Raw genomic sequence first — 19,132 nt, 5'->3', positions numbered from 1 at the left:
AATCTTTGTTTGGATTAAAAGTATGTAATGACAGTTTGATGGTATAACTTTTTACCTTGGTCCATCCTCTATGCCTGAGTAAAAATGCTACAATCGGCAAAAATTGAAAAAATAAATGAAAATCATCTAAAACTCTGATGTGATAGAATTATAAATTCTCATGTGGAGCTTTATCAAAATTTTCAGTGTCATTACCCCTAGATTCCATGATTTCTCCTGTAAAGGAGTAAAATTTAATATGAAATATAAGAATAGATTGACATTGTGATGGTATGGAAATTTTTAGGGCCCTTATGAGGGCCAGGACCTAGAGGGATCAAATTAGGAAATATATCTCAAAATTTAACAATCTCCTGCAGACCAAGATATTCAATTATCTTATACTCTTCATACTGGAATTGGTGAATCAGTAAACCCTTATCATGTAAATCAAAAGGGTCAACAAACAAACTTTGAAGTAGAGGGTGATTTCACAGGACAATGAAATAGCTTTTGCTGGCATTTTTTCCCTGACTGTTAAAGGGTGGATTTGTTAACAAGCACAGACTTATTGCTGGATAAATATTGTAGGTCCAGATATTTTATAGGGTAGTTATAGTTTTTTGACACTTTGCATATGTAAAATAAGATATGTATTGGTCATGTTCAAAAATTATTATGTTTACATGCTAATTTCAATGTCGGGCCAAAACAACTACAGCTACATCAGAACTCAGGTGACTAGTTTTTCTTCAGAACTGAAAGACATTAGGCTATCTGAAATTCAGTCCTATTTGGTCTCTTGCTTAGGTGCAGAATGTATATAAATATGAAGCTATACTATGTTTTAAGTTATTTCAATTATTGTTAAGGTACATACTTTTTGACTGACATAAGGTAATAAGTATCAATTATTTAATTAATATTTATTGTTTATTGTTTTGTTAATGAAGTTACTGTTGAAACACAATTAAAGGATACAATTCTAGATTGTAAAACAAATTGACATGAAATATTGTATTTGTTATTGTAGAACATTAGTTATTGTATATATATGCAAGGGTTTAATACATGTTCCATTTAAATTATTACAATTTAAGTTTTAGATATTGGAATATAAGTATATCTACATCACTTACAATGTTACGACTGTGTCAACATAACATGGCATGTTGATGTCAAATTCCTAAGAGAATGAAGTTCATATTAATGGCATGTAGAAAATAACAGGGAATTGTTTCAAAGATCCTCCTTTCTAAAACACCAAAAGTTCAGATAAAAATTGTAGTAAGGGGAAAAATCGGATCCAGGTTAAAGTTCTGGTAAGGGGGATAACTCAACTCCAGATAAAAAGAAAACATAAAATTCATGTAAAAGATATGGTCAATATACTGAAAAATATTCTTAATGGATTATATTGAAGAGAGTATGTGCCTCTGAATTATTACTGTGAAGCTGAGGAGATACATGTTCAAATCACTCAGAGAAAGTGTTCCATGCTGTGGAATGCTGATGATATATAGTGATTTTATTTTATTTTTTTTTTCTCAAAGTTTGATTAATGAATTAGAGAAACATATTATTTACAATCTTAAATACTTGCAGAATATTATTTACTGACTTTTTAAGACATCAAATTATAGCTTTTTTAATGTTAAAATAGAAACTTGTTTATATTATTTTTACATCAAGATAATAAATTACTGGAGGAGAGAAAGGTTTTAACAAAACTCCCTAAAACTTCCCTTACCCCAAAAACAAAAACAGAACTTTCCTTCCAAAAACTCATCTAGAATTGTATTATCAACCGGTACAAAATGACACCAATTCCTAATGTACACGTTTTGGACATATTTATCTGCATGTTCTTAAAGAGTTTTTGTTTATCTTATCAATAGGTAATGTATATATTTTACAAAAGTTTGTTTGAATGTTTATAAGTGCTAGCAGGACATTGCTAAAATAAGCATGTTCATGACTAAATCTTCATATTCTTCTGAAGAAGGAACTACTTTGCTAGGATGTACATGTTTTCTTCAGATATTATGATTTTTTCTTCACATTAATTTAAATTGTTTTGAAATGTGTGCATTTTATGTTATAAATTTATTATTTGTTTTATTTTTGAAATGTTTGTCAACTTTTTTCCTTCAGGTAAAGGAGAAAGTTGTTTTTGAATATTTTTGAATGACTATTTTTGAATTTGTACCTTTACTATATTTAAAGTGTTAACATGTTTTATTGGCTAAAATCGTATGTTATTATATGTATATTCTTGTTTTAAATTGATTTCAGTTTGATGCGAGTTGTTAACAAATACATACCCTCACTAGTAAAATCTGTATCATCCTGGACAGATTTCATTTATCTTATAAATGTTTGAACCAGAGATATATGAAACAAGGATCAATCTTTATTTTACTTCCTTGTGGTTCTACAATATATGTGCAGGTCCATTAATTAAGATTGAAGCCCGAGATGCTATAAAGACAAACTAAAGTTTACGATTTATGCCTGGAATGCTATACAGACCAGACTCAGGTTTACGATTTATGCCTGGAATGCTATACAGACCAAACTCAGGTTTACGATTTATGCCTGGAATGCTATATAGACCAAACCCAGGTTTACGATTTATGCCTGGAATGCTATACAGACCAAACTCAGGTTTACGATTTATGCCTGGAATGCGATACAGACCAAACTCAGGTTTACGATTTATGCCTGGAATGCTATACAGACCAAACTCAGGTTTACGATTTATGCCTGGAATGCTATATAGACCAAACCCAGGTTTACGATTTATGCCTGGAATGCTATACAGACCAAACTCAGGTAAAAGATTTATGCCTGGAATGCTATACAGACCAAACTCAGGTTTACGATTTATGCCTGGAATGCTATACAGACCAGACTCAGGTTTACGATTTATGCCTGGAATGCTATACAGACCAGACTCAGGTTTACGATTTATGCCTGGAATGCGATACAGACCAAACTCAGGTTTACGATTTATGCCTGGAATGCTATATAGACCAAACCCAGGTTTACGATTTATGCCTGGAATGCTATACAGACCAAACTCAGGTTTACGATTTATGCCTGGAATGCTATATAGACCAAACCCAGGTTTACGATTTATGCCTGGAATGCTATACAGACCAAACTCAGGTTTACGATTTATGCCTGGAATGCTATACAGACCAAACTCAGGTAAAAGATTTATGCCTGGAATGCTATACAGACCAAACTCAGGTAAAAGATTTGTGCCTGGAATGCTATACAGACCAAACTCAGGTTTACGATTTATGCCTGGAATGCGATACAGACCACTCAGGTTTACGATTTATGCCTGGAATGCTATACAGACCAAACTCAGGTTTACGATTTATGCCTGGAATGCGATACAGACCAAACTCAGGTTTACGATTTATGCCTGGAATGCGATACAGACCAAACTCAGGTTTACGATTTATGCCTGGAATGCTATATAGACCAAACCCAGGTTTACGATTTATGCCTGGAATGCTATATAGACCAAACCCAGGTTTGTCCACATCAGAGAAAGTCTCTACATGCACATTGCAGTGGCTCTTCAGAGTTCAATTTTTGTCTAATTTCTAAATATTTCATTCTTAATTGATTAAAAATAGAATATATATGAAAATATGAGAATATGTTTGGGTGGTATCTCTTCTGTATGTATCATCTGTCATACAGATTGGTTTCAAGAAGAGTAAATTATGTAAAATGTCTTGCATACGAATAACTGTTAGCTAATTTTATCATGATTTCATAATAAATGATAACACTGGTTGAACATTTTCTGTTTTCAATTTTATTGTACATGTATAACTCTCATGATTAATAAACAATAAGTAAGGAACATACATGTTATACAAATCACAATGCAAGCTTTTCAAAATACAGAGAAACCTGTCTAATCTGACACCCTGTAAGACGTAATTCATTGTTCACATTAGACAAAATATTGGAATAGGACTTTTTTTGGAAATTTGGAATTCTTGAAATGGATAAGCATATTTGACCAAACAGGATGTCAGAATACAAAGGTTTCTTTTTATAGTCTTCGTTATGAATATGATTTCGGCTTCATGTCTGGCTAGACATAATTTTGGAATACTGTGGTCAGATTAGACAGATGTCTCTGCGTGTTCCACTGAGTTTCAAAATAAAATAATGTTCAACTGTTTATGATGCACCAAATAGTTTACCAACTAGATGACATGAGATGAAAACCATTATTTGTCTCCACGCCCTGATGAAGAAATTATGAAAGTTTGTTCAATTCTGTGAAGCAGTTTTAAGGAGTTGCAGATTAACATTGTGGAACTCCACCATAAATTTACCATACAGGCCTATGGAGGGGCCATATCTTTTCTGTACTTCACCATATAGGGTACAACAAAAAGTAAGAGACCTTGACCTTTGAAGGACAAAACAACAAGACAATTCCTCAAATTAAGAATTCACAATGACTTCTTAATGAACAAGCATGGGTATGGCTAAAGTAATACACGTTCTCTAAAACAGTGACTTTGACCTTGACCCAATATCATGGTCCTTTATCATCGTGAAGTTTTATCAACATCCCTCCAATGATGCTGTTAGAGCGCTGACAAACTTTGGCGTGATGTACATAGGTGAAAAGGTGAAAATGAAGGTCAGAGTGACATGGTTTTGATACATGCCAACATCTTACAAGGGTGAGCCCATACTCCAAGTATGAAGTTACAGGGACTAGAAGTGTAGAGATAGAGCCAGGACAAACTTTTTCTTTGATATAGATCTAAGGTTAATATGTAGGTCAGAGTGACTTTGATTTGATAATGACACACTGCATCAAAGTGAATCTATTCCCCAAGTATGAAGTTCAAGTGATTCTTAGTAGCAAAGTTATGAAGCGGACACCAAAGTGTTTCGGACAGATGGACTGAATGAACAATCTTATTGGGCATCCACGTCTTTGTGGTGGGGCCCTAATTATAAAACCTCAATGAAATGGTTTCTAATATGGAGGACATGGATAGCAATTCAAAAATAATTGTATACATTGTAATACATATAAAAGGCAACATAAGTGAGTGATTTCCATCTACCTTGGTACCCACCTTGGATTATCCTTATTGGTTCCATATAAGTTCAATATTTTCTCGTCTTTAGCCTCAGGTGAAAATTTTCACTTGAAGCCAAGGATATTTTCTCTACTTTTGACCTCTTTTTGCTTAATATCTATTCTTTTATAATTATAACTTTAATTCTGATAAGTCCCAAAATTGAACATGCACAAATAAGAACAAAGAATTACTTAAAAACAAAATTTCTGAAAGATTAATGCTGTACTTCCAAGGAAATACAAATCTCCACCGCTTGGCCAAAGTTTTCCAGATCAGTTTCAAAATTACAAACATATCTAGGGCTCAAGGAGAACCTAAATATAAAATCTGGAATTTTTTTTTTATCCTATTACTCCAAAAAGTAGCATATATGTACAAGAATTATTTATGGAGAGATGACGGACGCAGAATGGTGGGCCAAATCTCCGTTTGACCACTGATAGATATACTGCAAACACAAATTTTGTAATATCCATTTTCTGAAAGCCTTCATATCACTTTGGGTTGAGAATTTAGAATTCTTGATTCACTCTCTGGAAATTGATGCAAAAAATATGTGGTAAAAAATATGCCTGAAATCTAATTTTCTTCAAAACAAAACTTTCTGAATGCATTCACTTCATCCTTGCTTATCCCTCTTCTCGGAGCCAACACATTTTTTTTTCATTAAACACTTCAATGCATGAAGCTAAAGTTAATCGTTCATCTTTTGAATAAATGCAAATTCGTACTTCGTGCTTGTGTGATGACTTGGTATATGATAATATACTCTACATAAGAACTTATTTATCAATATAAAATAATGTTTATATTTAAGCATAAACTTATAAAAATTCCAGTGAATATATATCTGAGGTAATACTGACTAGTGTCAATCTAGATATTCTAACAAACATATACAAAAGCAGTGAGACGTGTGCATATACCATATATCTAGCACCAGTTTCACATCATTCCTTCGCATTCATATTTCCATAAGAGAGAATTTAAAAGAAATATATGCTTAACTAAGAATTTTTTCTTAACTCAAACATTGGTTTAATATGGACAAATTGTTAGTTAATAATCGTTCCTGTAAAAAGGGCCAGATACATGAAATTCAAAATCACTAACCACATACTGGTACATGTACATCAAATCTCAAGATTTGTCAGGCTGTCACACAATTGTTACATTCCACACGAAACAAAATAAATCATTTATGTTAATCTTCCATACAAAACAAACAAATCTGGGCTCCATTGTTAACCGTCAAGTATTATCTTTTATTTTTTTCTGCCTACATATATACATATGTGTATCTTAATATCGGGTACTTTTAGCCTTGAATTTAAGTCATTCTGAACAAAGAAGAAATATGATTTTTTTTGTTTTTGTCTGTAATCTTGTGTTTCATGAGATAATATCAATAATACATGTATATCATGCTATGATTTAAAGCCACCACCTTTCTCTTTTCACCTGTTTAAAAAATGCACGAAAAAGTATCAAATGATCATTTCATTATTTTTTCATAAATAACATACGTAAAAGAAATACACGTAGATGAAAACAAATTTTTGAAATTTAAGGCTTCCTTTTCAAACACATTAAATATTCACTATTTCTAGTAAATCTTTAATGTGATCTAAATATTATTTTCATATTTTCCATAAACTATACTCCTTGATGAGGCAGAATGTAGTTAGTAAGGGCATGCAGAACAAGAAATGATTTTAACCCCACTGAGAAAATCTCATTTATAGATTGCCCATACTATTTTAATACATGTATATATGAGTAAACCAAAAAATATGTTCGATGCCATTTTTTTTAATGTATGTAAAAAGCCATTAACCATATTTCCATCACAATATCATGAGTTTCTATACTGTCTACATGACAAGACGGGGTTTCCTCTGGACCAGCTTATGCATGACAACATGCATAATAATATATTTATAACACATATAAGTCTAGACACTTTTCTTTAACATCACTAACCTAAAGCAGAAAAACAATCTGCCTTCAACAGTTACCATCATATCACAGACAGAAGAGCCATCTGTTATCCAATGTGGACATTCAAGTCGGAAATAATTTGCTGTCATTCCATGAAGATGCTGAAGATGCCCATCAGGTATCATAGTGAAGAGATATGTCAAAATGTCAATAGTGTTGAAGATCGCTGCACATCATACTATACCAAAGCTTGTAAAATGAAGGAGGTGGTGGGTCACAATAAGTCAGGATGTTAGGTTTGGGGAAGCCATCCTGGCTTGTGGGTCCAAACCTACCATCATGGCTTGTGGGTCCAAACCTACCATTCTGGCTTGCGGGTCAAAACCTACCATCCTGGCTTGTGGGTCCAAACCTACCATCATGGCTTGTGGGTCCAAACCTACCATCATGACTTTTGGGTCCAAACCTACCATCATGGCTTGTGGGTCCAAACCTACCATCATGGCTTGTGGGTCCAAACCTACCATCCTGGCTTGCGGGTCGAAACCTACCATCCTGGCTTGCGGGTCGAAACCTACCATCCTGGCTTGTGGGTCCAAACCTACCATCCTGGCTTGTGGGTCCAAACCTACCATTCTGGCTTGTTGTGACCCACCAACTCCTTCATCTTATTACCTTCTTAGTGGAATGCCCTGCACAATGTTCGGTATCCAAGCGGAGGATGAAAACACTTTAAAATTTGAACAGACAGGCATTGGCTTCCTCTTGTTGGTATAAAATTGTAAAGAGGAGTGAAGGCCTCAACACTGCAGAACTACCAGCCAACAAGCATTCACACACGTAATACTCAAGGGCCTGTTATACAGTCCGCAAGGCCGAGGGATACATTGTCTGGATGACTACGTGATTAACAACAAGTCCAGTGTCAGTGAGGCTGTGGTACATGGCCATCGACGTAGAAATTCCTCGTCGCTTGAGGAAGACTTAGTTCCATCCCTTCCAGATCTTTATTTAATATAATCTGACAGCCTGTCAAAAGAAATGTCTATCATTGTAAACTTTATCTATTTTACAACAATTGCGAAACAAGTTATAATTCAATCACACTTGTTGGCCTGGATGGAAGTGTGTGAGTTGGGCAGGTGACCCCTAACCTTTTCACCTATGATCGGGGAATTGAACCCTGGATGCCTTGGTGAACAGCAAGTGTGTTACCACTCTGCCACCCGACCACCCTCTTATTTTTATAAATTACGGTAAAACATTTTTATAAACTCCTCATGCAAGTATAACACCATATTTATCCAGCAATAAGTGCGTGCAATTCATACGAACGAGTGTTATCTTATTTTTCTACAACAAGCCCATCCCCTATTTTGAGTTGAGTAATGTTTGAAACCTCTTGAGCTTTTTCTATTCACTTTTTTGAGCAGTAAGCAGTTAAGTCATATTACCCAGTATTCCCTAAAATGTCTATGTCTTGAAAAGCAACATAAATGGCCTTTACTCAGACTCGGCCTTCCCAGTCCCTGTAAATCTAGAATTTTTACCTAGTCTTGAGTTTTCTTTTAAAAATACAGCCATGTCCAACATGTCATCTTCTCTGAAATGAAAATGTATTGTGTGAAAAAACAGTATAATTATGCAATAAGATATTACAAATTGGAAACAAAACAAGGCAACCTTGAAATTATATCTTATCTGGATAATACTGTAAATTTGAAAGTGGAGAGTATAGCTCAGGCTAGCGAGAATTTCCCTTTTAATCAAGTAGTAGGATGTTTGCCCTGAGAGCGAGAGGTCGGTAGTTCAAAACACAGCATGGGCAGGGTATTTTTTCGTTAGTCCTTCCTATTATATAAATATTCATGATCTTTGTGTAGGAAATTAAGCTACTACCGTTAATAACACTTTCGAGGTACTACATGTATTACTCTAACACATTCAATGTGTGTACACCATTTATCATTGTGCACTATACTCTACTAAACTGAGAATGTGATAACTCACTAAAATCTGAGAATGCCAAATAAGTAAGTTTGCAATATGTTGGCTAATTGGATTGTATTTAAAGGATTACATTAATTGGTGTTCAGTGCTGTTGTTTGCTTATTTTTAACCAGAGGGACCATAGGTTTCCTCTCTGTCCATTTTGTACGCAACGCCAAAGACTGGCAGCACTCTAACAACTTCATTCCTATATCTTGGAGAAGTTGGAGTTTCAGGTTTTTTTTAGTCAAGGTCATTATTACTATTTTAGCGGGGGCTGGTAGGGGACATGTATATACTTTAGCAATACCCAGTATGCTTGTGTATCCCTTATTATCATCATTTTCATAAAGAGGACAATGATACCCACCACCACAAGTTTACAAAGACAATGGGTCTCCTTTAACTCATCTTCATCATTTAAATTTGTTGTTTAGATTATTTTCTACAGATCTACTATGAATCAGATTATCATGACCATGATAGAGATTTAAAAGACGACAAATTGATAAACAAGGAATATGTGTACTGAATTTACTGTTATACAACAGCAGCTATAGATTGTGTCACATATAAATAAATGTGTAACTCACTGAAATGTTTATAAACAGTCAACTAAGACTAGATATTGTTAAATTTGGCCAAAAATAAATGAATATACAATTTTATCCAAAAGTTAAATGATTTTCTGACATTTTACTTACTCTTCCTCTGGTTCCGGCAATCTGTCCGAGTAGTCTTCGTGTACATATACATGGCATGTGGAACAGGCTAGTGACGCCTCACAGGCACCTTAAACAAGTAACATTGATTGTCAGTGTAAAATACAAAATATACTGAATTATAGATGTTTATGACATGTATTTGTAATTTCCAAGGATTAGTTTCCAAGGATTAAGTCCTGTTTTATTATTTTTTTTGTGTGAAGTGATCCTGACAACAATTTGAAAGGAAAACATTTAGAAATGTGCATCCATAAATTTATCATTTTTTTTCTTGGATCAATATAGCTAAATGAATCTGAGTGAACATTACCTTCCAATTCAATTCCATAACGATGTGCTAGGTACATGGCATTGTCTCCCACTTTCCCCCGGATAGGTATCCTCTCTCCACTTCTTGTTATGTATACAATATTTACTCTGAAAAACATGCGAAGTTTCAAAATTAATATCAGAGCTTTTGCATCATCCTGCCAGTCTTGTAGATTCATATTTGGCAGTCACACAATAAAAATGAATTTTCATTAGAATTCTACACATTTTATGTCATTTATTACTCCATGAATATTAAACGTTACATCTTCCCAGTCTTATACTCCTTGATTAATCTCTTGATTTGTCCCAGGAATTCGCTATTAACGATTTCATCACCTATTTTCTATTTTAGAATATAACCTCCATGAAAAATGGCGATTGGGAAGTTATTTTTAGTAATCTTACATTTAATTTAAAATCTGATATGTGTGAAAATAAACACACTGGAAAACAGTCCTGTCCAAAGAATAGAATCAAGGTTTTTAAGAAATTTTGAAACAGAATAATATCGCAATTGAGATATAACACTTCAAGTCAGTAATTATACACTTCTACCTATGAAAATATTAAATATTTTCTTATACAAAAAAAGTTCTTTAAATGTTTTTAAACAAATCAAGGAGTTATCTCCCCTTATAGTGTTAAATCCCCATTAACAAAAAACAAAACTTTTAAATCTTCACTGACATCCAAATAGTACTTCTGAGATAGAATAACAAATAAATTCAATTGTGAATGATTGATTTCAAATATTCAAAAATAACAAAAGCTTCAGCCATGATCTAGCTATGGAAAATAAATACCCTACTGCCAGTGTTTCAAGGTAGCCTGGTTCTCAAGCAATATAACTGGGTACTGATTTTAGGCCTCCAATTACATGTTTTTGTATGAACATGAAAAAAGAAAAAATCTTTTATAAACAAGTCTTTATCCTATTTTCTATGCAATAGAAAAAGAAAAAAAAATATCATTTTATACCCCAGGCACTCTAATACTTTAATACATATGGTACTGTAGGTCTCTGCACCAGGATAATTAAATGACACTATGACATGTTAGGATATATAAGATAAAAGCAGTTTGGCATATATGTAGTCTTTATGAAAAAAGCATACACCAGCTGCTCCAACAAATTAAAGGTTGGATGTAAATATATAATGTATAAACATGGTTTCCTTACACTTCGTCATCACTCTTCGGGTCTTGCATTTCATAATCACCATGATAAAGTGGACCTGTAAGAAAAAACAATTATAGCATTGTATAAATTTCAACTATTGTACACATCTTTGACTAATTAATGCGTCCATCTAATGGTGAGTGTACGAAAAATTACATAAGTCTTCTTAATTTCTGATAAATGTTCCAACACATCAGATTTTTTTTTTTACATAACCTCAGGTGAAGATCCAAGGTGTGCGGTTCAATGCTCCCTACCCAAGTCAGTTTGTGTTTCCCGAGAAGCTGAGAAATGGGCCGGTCTGTGCAGTTGTGTGGTTGCATCCTTGGACAAGACATTTTACCCTAATTGCTCTGGATGACATGTGACAGGTCTCCTGTATGTTGTTCAGTGCGGTAATCACAAACTACTACAAGGAGTCCCCACCTCAAAATGACTTTGGCTGTTTGGGGGCTATAACCGCCACCCAGCATACAAACAAACAATAGATTCTATTTTTTTTAAGAAACATGTTACATCTAAATGAATCAAAGTACAGTTATCATTTACTGATGTGTTTGCATAAGTGTGAAATTATTGCAATTTTTGTCAGCTATTACTCATAATCCCTAAACTGAGCCCCTTGTGGTACAAATGTATGTGTTATTTATTATCCTTGTCGTATTTCTGGGCAGGAAAGAACCCAGGTAAGATAGCCTGAGGCCGATTGATTTGGTGTTTAGGCAAGTATACATGGGCAACTTCTTGCCCTATACAGCGAGTGCAAATTTCCTTGAAATCTTTACCCTTTCTTTTAAGTAATGTAAGATACTTCTAATTCAGTTTAATTGGACCACTTCATTTAAACTTTGGTTCAGTACTTTCAACCACAAACTTGCCCAAAGGACCTGTTGTTTTAATTTTAGTTCTTGCCCTGTACTATATTTGTTATTTCTATTCATGCTAAAAGTGTCTGTCATTGAAATACAGTTGAGTGTAGACTAAAGGTTACACAAAGTGCACTTTGAGTGCACTCCGTTTGGACTCAAGTTAAACTTGGAATGCACTCCGGGTGCACTCCAAGTTTACCTGGAGTCCTATCAGGCTCCAATTCTACCTGGGTCCACATTTTCACATGTACCTATAACCAAGTACATTTGTACATATATACATAATGTTCATAGATAGATGTATGCTCATATACATTTAGACTCATAAAACATGTAACAAGAGGCCCAGAGGGCCTGTATCGCTCACCTGGTTTCATGAGATATGAAACAAGAATGATGCTTAAGTATATTTGTCGCTGGTATTGCTATGTCAATTTATATCATAAGCATTTTATTTGGGTACATGTTTTATTTTAATACTAAAAATGCCAAAAAGTGCATTAATCCATGAAATGAAATTGACTTTTGGCGCGACCCCATAGGGATGCTACCACACAAATGTGACTGATATCTATTGCTTAGTTTCAGAGAAGAACTTGTTTAGACCAATTGACCCCTTTTGACCCTGCTCTCTGCCCCCTGGGGGGTCAGCTCCTTCCTTTATGCAATTTTGAATCCCAACCTCAATAGGATGCTACCAGTCAAACCATTGCTAAGTTTCAGAGAATAAGTTGTTTAAATCAATTTAGCCAAATTGACCCCTTTTGGCCCCACCCCTCAGCCCCCTGGCAGCCCGGGTCAACCCCAACATTTTTACAATTTTGAATCCCCACCCCATAACCATGCTACCATACAAATGTGAGTAATATCCAATGCTTAGTTTCAGAGAAGAAGTTGTTTAAACAAATTGATCAATTTTGGCCCCGCCCCTCAGGCCCCTGGGGGGTCAGCCCTAACATTTGTACAATTTTGAATCCCCACCCCATAGGGATGCTACCAGGCAAATATGAGCGATATCCATTGCTTAATTTCAGAGCAGAAATCATTTATATCATTCTGCAAAACTGACCCCTTTTGGCCCCGCCCCTCAGCCCCCAGGGCGGTCGGCCCCGTCATTTGTACAATTTCAAATTCCTACCCCAAGGTGATGCTACCAGTAAAATATGAGAGATATCCATTGCTTGGTTCCAGAGAAGAAGTCAATTATATGAATATAGCCCGATTGACCACATTTGGCCCCGCCCTTCAGGCCCCTGGGGGGTCAGCTCCATCTTTTGTACAATTTTGAATCCCCACCCTGTAGTGATGCTACCAGGCAAATATGAGTGACAGCCATTGCTCGGTTTCAGAGAAGAAGTCGTTTATATCAATATAGCCGGATTGCCCACATTCTGCCCCGCCCCTCAGGCCCCTGGGTGGTCAGCCCCATAATTTGTACAATTTTTAATCCCCACCCCATAATGATGCTACCAGGCAAATATGAGCACCAGCCATTGCTCGGTTTCAGAGAAGAAGTTGTTTATATCAATATAGCCGGATTTACCACATTTGACCCCGCCCCTCAGGCCCCTGGAGGGTCAGCCCCCTCATTTGTACAATTTTGAATCCCCACCCCATAGTGATGCTACCAGGCAAATATGAGCGATAGCCATTGCTTGGTTTCAGAGAAGAAGTCGTTTATATCAATAGCGCCAAATTGACCCCTTTTGGCCCCGCCCCAGAGGCCACCAGAGGGTCAGCCCCATCATTTGTACAATTTTGAGTCCCCTAGCCATAGGGATGCTTCTGACCAAATTTGTTCAAATTCCGATCAGTGGTTATGAAGAAGAAGTCAAATAAGTCAATTGTTGACGGACGGACGGATGACGGACGCCACAGTATGGCATAAGCTCACCTTGGTCCTTCGGACCAGGTGAGCTAACAATAAGATATATGTTTTACTGTTTTATCTTTGTAGAAATCTACCTTTGCAGTGCTGTACCAAAATATAGGGGTATGGTAGTAATGAAATTATCTTTGTATTTATCTTCTTATTATTTTGTTGGACTTTTAAATCTTCACTGACATCCAAATAGTACTTCTGAGATAGAATAACAAATAAATTCAATTGTGAATGATTGATTTCAAATATTCAAAAATAACAAAAGCTTCAGCCATGATCTAGCTATGGAAAATAAATACCCTACTGCCAGTGTTTCAAGGTAGCCTGGTTCTCAAGCAATATAACTGGGTACTGATTTTAGGCCTCCAATTACATGTTTTTGTATGAACATGAAAAAAGAAAAAATCTTTTATAAACAAGTCTTTATCCAATTTTCTATGCAATAGAAAAAGAAAAAAAAATATCATTTTATACCCCAGGCATTCTAATACTTTAATACAGAGGGGTACTGTAGGTCTCTGCACCAGGATAATTAAAGGACACTATGACATGTTAGGATATATAAGATAAAAGCAGTTTGGCATGTAGTCTTTATGAAAAAGCATACACCAGCTGCTCCAACAAATTAAAGGTTGGATATAAATGTATAAACATGTTTTCCTTACACTTCGTCATCACTCTTCGGGTCTTGCATTTCATAATCACCATGATAAAGTGGACCTGTAAGGAGGCAGAAAAAAAAATATTATAGCATTGTATAAATTTCAACTATTGTACACGTCTTTGACTAATTAATGCGTCCATCTAATGGTGAGTGTACGAAAAATGACATAAGTCTTCTTAATTTCTGATAAATGTTCCAACACATCAGATTTTTTTTTTTACATAACCTCAGGTGAAGATCCAAGGTGTGCGGTTCAATGCTCCCTACCCAAGTCAGTTTGTGTTTCTCGAGAAGCTGAGAAATGGGCCGGTCTGTGCAGTTGTGTGGTTGCATCCTTGGACAAGACATTTTACCCTAATTGCTCTGGATGACATGTGACAGGTCTCCTGTATGTTGTTCAGTGCAGTAATCACAAACTACTACAAGGAGACCCCACCTCAAAATGACTTTGGCTGTTTGGGGGCTATAACCGTCACCCAGCATACAAACAAACAATAGATTCTATTTTTTTTAAGAAACATGTTACATCTAAATGAATCAAAGTACAGTTATCATTTACTGATGTGTTTGCATAAGTGTGAAATTATTGCAATTTTTGTCAGCTATTACTCATAATCCCTAAACTGAGCCCCTTGTGGTACAAATGTATGTGTTATTTATTATCCTTGTCGTATTTCTGGGCAGGAAAGAACCCAGGTAAGATAGCCTGAGTGTGTACTGGAACTATCTTGTACTCAAAGTACTACTGTTTTTAATATTTCAAATACATTACTTCCAACAGTTTATATTTGTCTTAACATACAATACAAAAGAAAGTTGGTTTTTTTTTTGTCACCTTGATAACATATTCCGGATCCAATGTCTAGTTTTGATTTACAGTTTAACATCAGACTTACATTTCCATTTGGTAAACCAACTTTTTGTTTTTTTGTTATACCTGCCTCATTAAATCAAGATCATACATGGAGTTCTTATAACAGTACTAGTTATATAAGATATAATCCCCCCCCCCCCCCCCCCCGGACAGGTGTACATGGTCATCTAACTAGATAAAGACCCCCTTAATTGTTAGATGGAAACTGTTTATCACACCTTACCTTTACCTAGCTCACGTTTCCTCTGGCCCTGAGACCATGTCTGGTGTATATGGTGTCAGTACCAGAGGAAAATCAGGCCAACCTTTACCAAGGTCATATAGGTACAGACTTGTGACTGTCTATATCTGACTCTTTTGAAATGATATGAAGTGTTATCTAAGTCTAGTCCTATTCCTGTCTTTTGAGTATTTGGAAAACTCTGTGGTGTGGAGTTGTGGTGGTATAAATTCTATTGATTTTTAACTTACAATACACAATACAGCAGCATGCCAAAAGAAAACAAATAAACTTTCAAATTTTGTCATTTTTCTGTGAATTTTCCATCGTAAATGTGAATTGCTTCAATTGATAGAGTACTTTCTTCAAATACTTTGTAGTAGTATATACTCACAATAAAAAAAACTGAAAAAAGTAGGAATGAACTTTGCATCAAGTGAAATATCCAATAAACTTTTCTGGTCATTAATCCTTTAAATAAAAACATAAACTTCACATGTTACCAAAGAATATCTTGGTACCGAAACGTCTTGGAGCGGTGCCGAATCGTCAGAGTACCGTAAGTTCGTAGAGCTAACAAATGGTCCGAAACGGAAACGGCAGTACCCCCAAGGCGCCTTCGCCTTTTATCTTTTTAATGGGTTTTACGTCCTCTACTACGGCATTGTGACCTTTCAGCTGACGGTTTTTACAAGCCGAATCTACTGTATAGTGTGCTGAGCAAGTATTTATATGACCTCTCAGTTAACAAGGACAATATATTGTACATATAGGGGAATCCAACGTTACCTGTTGTTTTGTAGAAATTGCGTTTGCACAAATCAAACTTCAAGGGTCGCTGTAGTTTTAGACTGTTACTGTCATTTCTTAATCTAGCAGTTTTTGTAAAATTACACAAGCACCGTCTGCAAAAACTTCGAATCAAGGGCGCTGACATCTTGAATATATAGCAAGAAAATAACAATTATTTGTTTCGTATAAATGATGCGTGCGCACCTTCACATCAAAAGAGTGAAAAAATGGACGATACGAAACGACCGCTTCGGTGCTAGCTCTCCTTATTAGCATGCAAGTCTACTACGATGACAGTACAGCATTGTAACAGTGAAAAAGGATTTACTCTCTCCAGTTAAGTTTCATCACCTGGATTTACAATATATGCAGTTGGAATGTAACAGTCTTTTAATGATGTAGCCCTCTGAATTTGGAATTTAACAGATGATTTGTGAAAGCATGTTAAATTTCGATCACCGTCATGTTTTGATGAAAAGGTCGGAAAGGCCATTTCCAACATGGCGACCCTGAATTACAATAATATCAGGGTATTTATGCCACTTTTTAGATTATTATGTGTAGTGTTGTTAATTTCTTTAAGTTGTGGAACAAATACAAAGAGGGTACGAGATGTTACAGATCGAACTCAGGGTAAATTAAGCTTGCATAACATCGGCGAACAAGATAAAAAGTTGGCCAAACTATTTGACGACGGATACTTCACAGACACGCGACAAGAGAATGTCTCCCCAAAAGTCTTGGGTGGTATTGATATTGCCAATGAGGCAGTTAAAATATCCATGCAGTTGCTCTGGATCACAAACCAAGAAATTGGCGTAACTGACATGCAGGTGAGTAAAGAAAATGGTGAAAAATTGTGTGTGTATTCCGTTGTGTATTCGACGCGTTGTGTACAATACACAAACAACGACTCCCAAAGATAAGTATTGACTGCCATCCCCTTTGTAAATGTATACTCCATTCCCTCTCTTATAAGGTACCTCCCAATTGTTCCTAGTGATGATGAAACGTGTGTCTAATGAATCCAGTATGAAATACATAACAATTTATTTATACACAACATCAACTTTTGGATTTTGTCATTCAAGAATTGTTGAAGAAAAGATAATTGGTTTATATCTTAAACTTTTACATATGCCCTTTTCTTAGTGTTGTGGAAAAAATGAAAACCAATGATACAATGCATAGTTACATTTCATTGCATGGTCATCTTTTAAAATAGAGTTATTTTTACATTTAAAAAATGACATGTTTACATTCTTTTTGGCTTCATTTTAATGCTTAACACAAAATGTTAAACTTCTATTTAGTCTGTATCATAAGATTGGCTCATAATTAAGATTCCTAATTAAAAAGCTCTCAGAACTAACATTCAACATTTTCCAAAAAAATAAATATTCCTATATATATAGCCATCATTACGTTAAAATTTGAATATTTAGTGAATATTTAGAAAGCATAATTTTATTAAAAAAGGCCCCTTAGTAATTAATCTTTTAAATTTTTGTTTAACTTAAATATAACGGGTTAGAAGAAATGGGGTTGGGGTTTTGTATATGGTATAATATATCATTATATATCTTCAATATTATCTTAACATTTGGAAACCAATTACAGTATTTTATGCTGATCAAAGTCATAGTTAAAATATTCAAATGTGTGTGTGAAGTATAATTGCTAGTATAAGAGTTCATTCATCCAAGATCTGCATATTTTTTTTTCTGTTCAGCCAAAATCTTATTATTGCCTTACAATATATTTGTTAATGCAAATTATGTGTTAAGATTATAATATATATCAAAAACATAAATAACAAGTCTGTATATATATATATATAATGTCAGTAATAATTCAGGTTATTGATGGTCTTTTTTTATTAAAAGATTGAAATGAGAATAAAATGATTACAAATCTGTATGAAATGACAGCTAGTAGCTTCATGATATGTTGTATTTTGATGTTAAGAGATTATATGATACATGTAGAAAATCATACATCTCCTGATAATGAGATTGACATTATAGATACAGACATACAATATGTAAATTCAATACTGAATAAACAGTCAAAGGAAAATTGAAAAAAAATGTGCATTTATTCATTATTAATACTGACTAGATCACAAACATGTAAATGACATTGAGCTTTCAAGTGCTTTTGAATCTCCTCTGTGCAAATAATGCACATGTGCATATATGTTCACATGTGATGTGCATGCATGGTAATTGTCTACCTGTGATGTACTGATATATTGCCTTCAATGACAGCTGAATTCTATTTGAATTAATATAATGACGGCTGCGTTTTGTTATCGAGAATAAATTAATCCAACCATCAAAGGTAATAGTTAATGTTTGTATGCATTATTTATGAGGTAGAATGAGATATTTGATTGCTGAGAATTCGATGTGGGGTATTCATGTTCGTGTACATTCATGTGAAAATTTGAATACAGATATGTAGTTCTCTGGGAATAAAGTTTTGACAAGTCTCAATTTGAAACAACCTTTTTATTGAATCAAAAGTATCCTGACCTCTTATTCTATGTATACCTGTCCAAAGAC

The 19,132-nt window shown here is 34.8% G+C and overlaps 2 protein-coding genes across 2 annotated transcripts in view; one reads left to right on the top strand and one right to left on the bottom strand.

Moving 5' to 3' along the window:
- Positions 1-3,797: 3,797 nt before the first annotated feature.
- On the bottom strand, positions 3,798-16,710 carry LOC117326043 (adrenodoxin-like protein 1, mitochondrial). The gene is made up of 6 exons (XM_033882631.1): positions 16,563-16,710; positions 14,681-14,735; positions 10,083-10,189; positions 9,752-9,839; positions 8,609-8,661; positions 3,798-8,087 (listed from the first exon to the last, which is right to left on the bottom strand). Exons 1-6 carry the CDS (start codon positions 16,708-16,710, stop codon positions 7,984-7,986), a joined length of 555 nt encoding a protein of 184 aa, XP_033738522.1. The 3' UTR covers positions 3,798-7,983.
- Positions 16,711-16,821: 111 nt separating this feature from the next.
- The window catches only part of LOC117326042 (VWFA and cache domain-containing protein 1-like), a 50,470-nt gene continuing 48,159 nt past the window's right edge, over positions 16,822-19,132 (top strand). The window contains exon 1 of the mRNA XM_033882630.1: positions 16,822-17,398. Coding sequence (XP_033738521.1) covers positions 17,066-17,398 — 333 coding nt within the window. The 5' untranslated portion in view covers positions 16,822-17,065. The remainder of the gene's footprint in view (positions 17,399-19,132) is intronic.

This window comes from Pecten maximus, chromosome 4, assembly GCF_902652985.1.
Source record: "Pecten maximus chromosome 4, xPecMax1.1, whole genome shotgun sequence".
In the NCBI taxonomy this organism is placed as follows: Eukaryota; Metazoa; Mollusca; class Bivalvia; order Pectinida; family Pectinidae; genus Pecten; species Pecten maximus.
This window is presented reverse-complemented; position numbering and strand designations above follow the sequence as displayed.

Excerpts from the sequence above, each read along its gene's own strand:
- LOC117326043 (XM_033882631.1), bottom strand. The coding sequence starts at position 16,710 with ATGTCAGCGCCCTTGATTCGAAGTTTTTGCAGACGGTGCTTGTGTAAT. Across the intron at positions 10,190-14,680 it reads CCGAAGAGTGATGACGAAGT|AGTAAATATTGTATACATAA; the intron begins GTAAGGAAAACA and ends CATGTTTTTCAG. Across the intron at positions 8,088-8,608 it reads AAAAGAAAACTCAAGACTAG|GCTGTCAGATTATATTAAAT; the intron begins GTAAAAATTCTA and ends TTCTTTTGACAG.